General features: G+C 35.6%; 1 protein-coding gene across 1 annotated transcript; it reads right to left on the reverse strand.

Moving 5' to 3' along the window:
* Positions 1-3,330: 3,330 nt before the first annotated feature.
* Positions 3,331-8,592, reverse strand: LOC105439636. The gene is made up of 5 exons (XM_011668841.2): positions 8,551-8,592; positions 7,239-7,382; positions 5,356-5,412; positions 4,625-4,708; positions 3,331-3,735 (listed from the first exon to the last, which is right to left on the reverse strand). Exons 1-5 carry the CDS (start codon positions 8,590-8,592, stop codon positions 3,553-3,555), a joined length of 510 nt encoding a protein of 169 aa, XP_011667143.2. The 3' UTR covers positions 3,331-3,552.
* Between the last annotated feature and the right edge of the window lie 1,609 nt (positions 8,593-10,201).

Consider the following 10,201-nt stretch of genomic DNA (forward strand, 5'->3'; position numbering starts at 1 on the left):
TAATGTGAATAACACAATTGTTATGGTTAAAGAATATTGATTGATTGTGTTTGTTTTTGTTTTGTTTATTTTTCTGTCTTTAGTATATTTGGTTTGGCTTTTTATTTGACAATGACTATTACGATTGCAGCTTTCATAATTTTAATCGCCAGCCGTAATGATGGTAGACACGGTCAAAGAACTGAATCCAAGCACTGTCAATAAGGGAGTTTACAGATACAATCTGCGCATGGGCAGATAAAGGTCATTTGTACCAAAAAGGTAAAACCCACCAGAGATGAATACTGGATATGCGCTCATGAAAGTTATGTAACATTATTAATTTATGCACCAACGGTACATTCTAAGATACGCAGGTGGAAGTATTCTTTTCAAGAGGGCAAACAAAAGGTATTCATGAAGCACATCTAGGACTTTGGCAGTTATTATTCTAAGATGCTCAAAGTGGAACTTCTCCATGTGTAAAAGATCTGTGGATATTTGGGATCATTTGTACCATGTGCTATCTGTAAACTCCCTTATACTTTCTGACGTTGGTCAGAGAGGGGAATAGATGGGATAAGGGAGAGAAAAGAGAGAGATAGAGAGAGAGAGAGAGAGAGAGAGAGAGAGAGAGGGATAGAAATAGAAAGACACATGAATTGACACGGGGAGAGAATGAGAAAATACAGATTATGGGGAGTCACAGATTGGTGATTTTCATATAGTGAGAGATAGAGAAGAAAAGGAAAGATACAAATGAAAGGGAGACAGGGGAAGAGAATGAGAGAGAACCAGAGGAGTAAATAAGGATAAGATACAGAGGGATAGAATGGGTGGAAGAGAGTGAGGGCAAGAATGATAAACATAGAGATAATATGAAAGGGGAGCGAGGGAGAGTTACAGAAAGCAAGAGAAAGAGAAAGAGAGAGAGAGAAAGAGAAAGAGGAAATGAGGGAAATGTACAAAGAGAAAGAGAGAAGGGTTGCGATAAAATTATCACTAGATGGCGCCATTGCACTGCTTATTCCAGAGTCCTTTTTTCCGTATATAGGGACACTAGCTTATTCTAATATTTGAAACAGTTACAACATGGACGACCAAGAGGATAGAGGTAAGTTATTTCTTGATAACCAAACTTTAATAGAAAATGTATTGAACAGTGACAAAAATTACATTTACAAATGAGTTGTCGTACATGTATATCTGCTAATTTACTTTGATGCCCCACAATTAAAGGGAAAGTCCACCCCCAAAATAAGTTTGTTTCGATAGAGGCAGAATAATAAGAAAATCAGGTGAGTGAAAGTTTGAGCAAATTCTGAATGAAAATAAGAAAGTTATGAATTATTGAAGTTGTGATCAATCAAATACAAATTGGCAACTCTGTGACTTATTATACGAGCTCTCCTTCATTTGCTTTGTGTATAATATTCCATAAAATCATGTTTTCTTCGTTATTGATGACGGAATATATATTTGTTCCTTGCAGGGGGAGTATAGAAACATATTTGCAATTATTATATTTAGGGTGCATGTATGGTTGAAATTTTTCTTGAGGGAAAATGAAAATTTTAGATTTTTTTAGTACTGAGCACTGAAATGGAAGTTGAGCTCGCATGATACGTCATAGAGTTGCCAATTTGTGTTTGATTGATCACAACTTCAATAATTCATAACTTTCTTATTTTCATTCAGAATTTGCTCAAACTTTCACTCACCTGATTTTCTTATTATTCTGCCTTTATCGAAACAAACTTATTTTTGGGGTGGACTTTCCCTTTAATATCATGGACAAGAAAAATGAATTTCAATGAATTAAAAGAAAACATACACATACACGTGCATCATTGTAGTTGTGAATTCACCATGAAATGCATATTAATCATGACTATTGGAAGGGTTGTAAAATAACACAGAAAATGAAACAAAAGTGCTGTTGTAATAGAATTTTGCACAATCAAAAATGCAGTTAGATTTCATAGCTATTTATATCATGTACCTCGTATGGGACTTACTTTGTCCACTCTTTAATTTCTAAGCATTACCGTATACCCTAAGCCAGGCCTTCTCAACTGGCGGCGCGCGCGCCACTTGTGGCGCTTGCGGTCAGTCGGAGTGGCGCGGGGCTGTTCCAAACATTAATACAAAATAAATACAAATTAAATATTGAAAATTAAAGAATTTTTTTTTTTTTAAATACATTTTAAAATTAAAAAAGCTCAGCAAAATCAAAAAGTCGTAATCGAAGTTGAGCCCAAAATGTAAGTAAGTCATTTTGTTTGTTTGATTTTCACTTGATTTTGACATTTTCCGTGTTTATTGCACCAAAATAACTACATATAAATTAGCTTCCAGTGTAGATTTTAGCCCGGAATTGTACTACTTATTTCAAATCAATATGAAAATATGATTGATGTTTTATGGAACAAAAAGGTGTTAAAAATGCCACATCTGGGCCTTAAATAAGCCCTAAAATCCACTAGCTTCCGGGGGCTTCGCCCCATGAACCCCACCCAGTATCGGCTCGGTCGCTACGCTCCCTCGCAACACAGTCACCAAACAAACAGGTTGGCACTTCAACCTCAATACATTTTGGTTTTGGCACTTCTAATAAACTAGTTGAGAAGGCCTGCCCTAAGCATTAATGGCTTAGGGCTAATACTACCTTGGCACTATGCTCCTAAATACCTACGATTTATTAATACTACAAGCATCAAAATCATTAAAGCCCCACTGTCCTACTTGTAGCTACTTGCTCTCTCTATATAGAAAACTTCCCCAATCGGTGCCTGTTGGTCCCCGATGATCCTCTTTTTCTCATGTTAGTTGAGAGCTGAGTTAATGAGATAGCCACCTGTCAGTGACCTCGATGTGTGGTCTAATCCCTTCTGGCCCATAGTATTGACGGTCTTTAATTGCTTAAAGAATCGGATACAGTCTACCGAGAAATATCTACACTTGGTGACGTACCAGGGGCCCGTTTCACAAAGCCTTTTCTCAATGACAAATGACAAAAATCAGTGACAAATCTGTTGATAACCAATCAGAAGCAAGAATATCAGTAGCTTATAACAAAAACTGTCATTTGTCACTGATGACAAGTTTTGTGAAATGGGGCCCTGATAATATCTAATTACAAGTACTTTGAAATTACATGTACTGTGAAACCTGTATACAAAGACCGCTCAAGGGAGACAAGAAAAAGTGATCTTCAAAAGCAGGTGGTCTTTATGTGCAGGTTTTTTCTTTTAACAAGTCTCAATGAGAAGCCATTTCAAAGGGAAACAATTATTCTTTATAAACAGATAGTCTTCTATATACAGGTAGTCGCTAAAGTAAGTTTGACTATTTTTTTTTTTTTTTTTTTTTTTTTTTAGTGTATTAGGAACTCTTGTCAGTTTTTACATTTTGTCTTGTACCTGTTGCGCATGGGGCGTCATTTTGATTGAGTTAAGGTCCGTTCAGCTGGTCGTTTCATGGAAGCTCATGATTTGGTGAGATAACCAACCACCTGTCAGTAACCATGCAGGGAGGTTGAATCCCTCTTGGTCAAACTAGTGCAGTAGGGCTTTAAATGGTATACGACATCGCATCACATGTGGGACACACACAGTATTCGCAGACACAGCATTCCAGTCCCGTGCAGCAATAGACAGACCCTGTTAGTGCTGTGATGAACGCCAGAAGGTTGATAAAAGCCATCCCACAAACGATGCCCAATATGACTGATCCGTCAGCCTGCGATACCGAGAGCTAGAAACAAAGTAAGAAATGAAAAAGTAAAAATAATAATATTAATACTTATTTCAATGATAATAGTACTAATACTAATACTACTACTAATAGTAGTAACGATAGTTATGATCATAATAATGATAATAATGTTAATGATAATTACTTAGAATAAAAAATAACAATGAAAATACTGCTAATACTACCGCTACTACTACTGCTACTTCTACAACAACTACTACTATTATTACTACTACTGATACTACTAATAATAGTAATAATAAAAATAATACTCATAATGATAATAATAATAACAAATTAGTTTACACAGATGATTTTTTTTTTCTCACTCAATATCCAAAAAATTACAATTACCTATGTAAGCCATACGGTATTACCATATATGATAAACCAAATGAATTATACAAGTTTCGATAGAAAATAAGTTTACAGAGTACATTTTGGTTTGAGAAATGGATAAAACATTTGAAATTGCTTGATTTAACTGACAGGAAAAATGCAAAATACGAGCCCGCCTTATCAGCATCAAAGCTGCTCTTCCCGAAGGCTCTAAATATTTTGTATTACCCTAGCCACTGGCGTACTGATGGAGGGAGGGGTTGGGGGCAGCCCCCCCCCCAAATAAAATACAAACGTGGTCAATTTCGAATTCGATACAAGTGATTTACACATTTTGCTGAAATGACATGATTTTCCAGGGGGGGGGGGGGGTCTCACTTTCTGTTAAATTATACTCTTTTTTTATTCTTCTTTCTGCCCCCCCCCCCCCCCCATTTTTTGTGTTGCTCATTACGCCACTGTCCTCATCAATTCCAGAGAAGCTAGAGAGGTATTCAGTCTCCTCCCCGGGTGGTACCTGACCGGCAGAGACGGATTCAGGATTCAGTACCTGGTATATTTGTGATGAATAATATACCAAGCCTCCCAGGGCCATCAAGGTTGATATGATGCAAGCAGACATGGTGATCCCAATCTACGTACATAAAATAATAAGGGCCATATTTCTTTCTCATTTTTATTTCAATAAGCCGTATTTCCTGACTGTTTTTTTTTTTTTAGATAAACATGTAAAATCAGGATTCAAATGGACAAATCACGAACAATTTTTTTTTTCAAATATTTTTTTTAAATTTTTATTTTTAATAATTTTGTTAAATATTTTTTTAAGGAACGTCCAGTACGACGAATAATGCAGCAAATAGAAGATGTTTAGATTAAAATTCCGAGAACGGATATTAATAATCTATAACTATTTGTAATGATAATAAAATCAATTAAATTAAAGATTGGCAAATAATTTGATTTTGAACTATTGTCGGTTGGTATATGCAGTATTCAAGGATTTGCTATACAAACTACGATTCGATTTCTCCATAAAAAGTATCGTCGATACTTCATTCATATTTTTCCTATTTTTTTTACAAACACATACAAATTCAATTCCCTAACACTTTTTCTTTGCTTTCTCTTTTTTTATTTTTTGGTTTAAGTTTTTTTTTTTCTTTACTTTTACATGTAGCAATTAATCTCGGGTTTTAAATGATTAAATTTGTTTAAGAAATAAAGAAATGATACATGAAATATAAAACAACAAGGTCATTTAAAATAAGTTTTACATACCATGCACTTATTTTTACACATCGATGACAAGGCGAGAATAGCCGTCAGGAGGAAGACCTGAAAATATAAACAAAATTAAGCAAAATAAAATGGAACAGAAAATATAGAGAGCTAATGACCATAATTATGCCCTCTAGTCAGTATAAATCATTATCAAGCCATTGTCCTCACAACCCTGCTGCGTGGTGGTCACTGGCGTACCGATGGGGGGGGGGTGTGGTGCTTTGGGGCAGTAACGTGCTTTATTTAAAATTCGATAAGAGTGATTTACAAATGTTTCTGATATTGACATGAGTATCCGGGGGGGGGGGCGGGGTTCTCACTTTTATGTAAATCATACTATGTATGCGCTTGTTGGAAAATGACAAATCCCCAAATTTATAGTCAGGCAAAAAAAACCTAAAGTGCCCTCTTTTTAATAGGAAAGGTTCCCGTTCCAAATTCCTATAAGTGCCTCTATCAACTCTGATAAGTGCCCCTTACCTCTAAAAAATTGCCCTATTCAAATCTTAGAGGTGCCCATTTTACTTCAACAAGTGCCCTGTTCTTTTGTAATAAGTGCCCCTTCCTCTTCAGATAAATGCCTTCTTTCTTTTGACACGTGTCCCCTCCCTTTTTAATTTTAATAGTGCCCCTTTTCCGTTATCATAAGGGCCTTTTTCATCTCTGGTGAGTGCCCCTTACCAAGTGCAAGAAGTGCCCCATTTTCACTTCTGACAATTCCCCTTTTTTACTTTGACGCGTGCTCCATTTCTTTTTCAATAAGTGTCATTTTCCCTCAGGCTTTGGATATTTGCCCCTTTTTCCATTCACCATAAACTGTGGACATAATTTAAAGCAAAGTAAGAGCAATTTTTTCAATAATTTCGCCCGAAGCACGCTCGCTACGCTTGCTCGCATCTAAAGTTGATATAATAATGTTTCTTATAAAATATCTTTTCTGTCTTTCATGATTAGATTGTGCTTAAAATTCCCATCAGGATTGTTTTTATTCCTCTTTATAAGATATGGTTTTCTGCACTGCGACCTCACAAATCTAAAAATTGTCTTGATTTAATGAAAACAAAATGTTATGCTTTATCATGATGTAGACAGGAGCTTTTTATGAAAGAGATCTTAAAATATAAGGAACCCATTAAAGGTTTTCTTGTAGAGACACGTGTACAAGTTGAGAAGAAAAGAAAAATAGAATAAAGAGTAAAGAATATAGTATATTAATGATAAGTAGGAGAAAGTGAAGAAGGGAAGAAAGAAGACGAAGAAGAAGACGAAAAAAGAAGTGGAAGAAGAAGAAGAGAAAGCAAATTGATGAAATCAATGGCATTGTAAAATAACATCTACAGAATTTTTTGGACCACATTGTTTTAAAATCGTTTCAAAATTACAGTAAGTTCCTTGGCTGCATGTGTCTCTTTCAAAAAGTGTTTGAACTAACTTTAACAATCCAATTTTCATTCAAATTGTATTTAAAATTCTTGATTTATAACTGTCCCTTATTACCTACACATGTAGGTAAAGAGAGACCTTGGGTGATGACGTCATTAATTATTGTTATTTTATTAATCAGTTACATCATGACCACAATTTTGTTGCCAAATAAAGAGAAGAAGTTACTGAAGAGAATACAAAACTTTCTGTATGTGTAACATTTTTCATGTTTATGTAAATTATGCAAATGTGCTTAAGGGTCTCTAATTCCCTACGCCCACCCTATATAAAGCCTAGTTCAGATATGACTCGGCAAAACTGTTTTTTTTTCCATGATGATGTAAAATTTAATACGCGTCACATTTTGTTTCTTATACACATAGCTCAGTGAATTCCCCTATGACCCATGTTGGGCGTACTAGTTGCCATTCATTTACATGTTCAAAAAAACTTACGGCCATTTCGGTGAATTGAAGACCTGTCGCCTTAACTTGATAGCCTGTAGAGACTGCACCACAAACCCCAGCGCCTACAGCGCAGAGTATGAGCATAACCCCGGTTGTGATAGCTCCACACACATTGTACTTCTCCGAAATAGCCTAGATTTATAGTAAAGATAACGGAATACAAAACAGATATATAAATATCAACTAATAAGCCAAAAGTAGATAAATTCATACATAAAAATAAATGTAAGAATGTATTTCAATAAAAGATTGTAACAATGTCAAATTTTACCTCTTCGGGTAAACTTGAATGAGGGTCTAACTTAAGGAAAACAAGTTTAATTGTACAGCAAAAAAAAACATTGAATTTTTTCCCAAAATATTTTCCAAACATTTTTTTGCAATGAAACTTCCCAAAAGAGTCAAAATTTATAACAAAGAAAATGAAAACCACAGCAAAATGAATAAATAAAATGAGTACATTTTTTTTGGATAAAAAAAAAAGGAATAAATAAATGAATTGAAAAAAAAGCTTTGTAAAATTGACTCAATTTAAGCGTCTCCGAGTTTTATGTCGTGCTATGTCGAGGCAGATTGTGTCAAATCGTGTCTCATCGTAACTTTTTCATTTCTAGCTATATCGTGTCATCGAATGTATTATCAAATTATTCATAAGATGATTATGTTTCGTTGTAATCACTTCACGTGCCCCTTCCCGAACTTGTTTCCTCCGTGTGTTTCCTTTCTTCTGCCTTTACCCTAGACAACTGTGGATAATTGTTTCATCTGCTTCAAAATTTTCACATTCATTTTATTTTTTGAAATTCAGATTTTCTAGCTAACAGCTGATCGCACGTGAAGCGTTCGTGCATAAAAAAAAAACTAGCGCCTGAAACCGGGAAAATAGGATATCGACAGGCATGCCGGGATCGAGAAATCTTCCCGAGTTTTTGGGCTAGTGAGCACGGAGCACAAATAGCGAGCTATTTTGCAAACTAGCCCTAGATGTCTTACGATTATTTTCGGAACAAATAGCCCGCTATTTGTGTCTTCACCGGCCAAATAGCGCGCTATTTTGTGATCTGGCTAATTTCCCGGATCAGAAACAGCGGGCTATTTGGACAACTCGCGGGCTGACGAAAACAGGCCTGACATGTGAATAACTTACTGTTGTTCTGAATTCACCATTTATTGATTTTGCTTTTGCCGAATGAATAACAATTATAACGATGATAAAAAAAATTAACATCCTGTGAGTAACATTTTTGTTCGTGATTCATGTTTCGTTTCAACGCATAACTGTGATGGGAAAAGGACTCACCGTCGCCGGGGCTCTTGGCTGTACGATCGTTATAGTCTCCATTATGAGATAAACAGTCTCCACCTGTGTATAAAATATAACCTAATAATACATCAATATAAATTCCAGGGCTAGTATTTTTAACCAAACTCATATTTGGTTTATTAGCAGAATCAGAAACAGACAATATACATGAAAATATTTTTCATTTTATTTTTCATTTCGTCTTTATGTCATAAACTATGATAAAAAGCACACGTCGGCGTGCCTACCGGGGCAACGTTACCCCCCCCCCCCCTCCTAATCGAATGGCGGAAAAAGAGAACAAATATAATACATTAAAAGGGGCGAGAAAAGAGTTAAAGGGATTGGGAGAATTTTGAAAAGAAATAGAAAAAATTGAATCACCTTGTGAATTCGCATTGTATTTTATTATGAATAACAAAAATACCTATAATTATGATGGGTTTGTACAGGGCTTGATACATCGACGATGTCTCTAAACGCAGATAAATCATCACCCCGGTCATCAGATTCAGGCTTTTCCGCATTACATTGACGTATGCACATGCTTCACTCCCTGGTGGCATTCCAGTCATGCACCATTAGATAAAAGACGCTCACAATGTTGAGCAAGCTATAACGATTTTCGCATCCTATAAGGATGATCGGGTATACCCATTTAGCACTTGGGTGAAGAGTGGTATAGATGTAAACTAATGTCTTGCCGAAAGGAGGTTAGCGCCTGGCTTGGATTCGAATTCTAGGCCCTTGGATTGAGAGTCAAATGAATGAACCACTATACCATGACACCTCCACATGGGCGGACTTACGATACGCCAATGGTAGTAACATATACGCCTGATGGTATGAAATCGCATAAGTCAAACATTTTAAAGTTAATTCACTTTGATATATATTGTCCAACAAAGATTAATATAATTGTTTGTTTAATGAAGGTTCACGCTGTGATTGGCATTTGTGACATTACCATGTGCATGACTATGCAGAGCAACTGTATACATATGAAGGTACAACCTCCATCAAACTGGTCTTGAGTTAATAAGAAAATATTTATCTTTTGCATGCGTTTGAGAGACAAAAATGTTCACCATATATGAATAATAATAATAATAATAACAATAATAATAATAATAATCCTTAAAAGTCCACTCCAAATTTATTAAGTTAAACCGAAAATGAAAACTATTTTTGCCCAATTGATCGTGAGCCCGGCAGCCGCTAAGCAGCGCCAGATCGACGTTGCTCTATATGTTAATGTATGATATTACAGGTTCCCAACAGTTGAAGATGATCAAAGCGACGGAAGTTTTCACCTTGATGAGTAATTATTTTCTTCTTCTCAGTAGCAAAAAAGAAAAACACCAAATAAACAAACAAGCGACCAATTAAATAAGCTGCTTTCGGTAAAATTGGGCCTTTCTTCCTCACATGTTTTAAAGGTATACTGTGTCCCATTTGCAGGCCAAAAAAAATTAAAAAGTCAAATTCCAACTGCATTTGAAAGATAATACTAATTTAGAACTTCCCTAAAAAAGGTGGGGCTTGAAAATGTCTTCAAGTGGGAAAATGACGACTATTAGTTATCAAATCGACTAAGGGGCTATAGAGCCAATAAGTAATAGTCTGATTTTCAGACAATTGTACCGAA

Source organism: Strongylocentrotus purpuratus, unplaced genomic scaffold (genome assembly GCF_000002235.5).
Source record: "Strongylocentrotus purpuratus isolate Spur 01 unplaced genomic scaffold, Spur_5.0 spur5_scaffold_19, whole genome shotgun sequence".
Taxonomy (NCBI): Eukaryota; Metazoa; Echinodermata; class Echinoidea; order Camarodonta; family Strongylocentrotidae; genus Strongylocentrotus; species Strongylocentrotus purpuratus.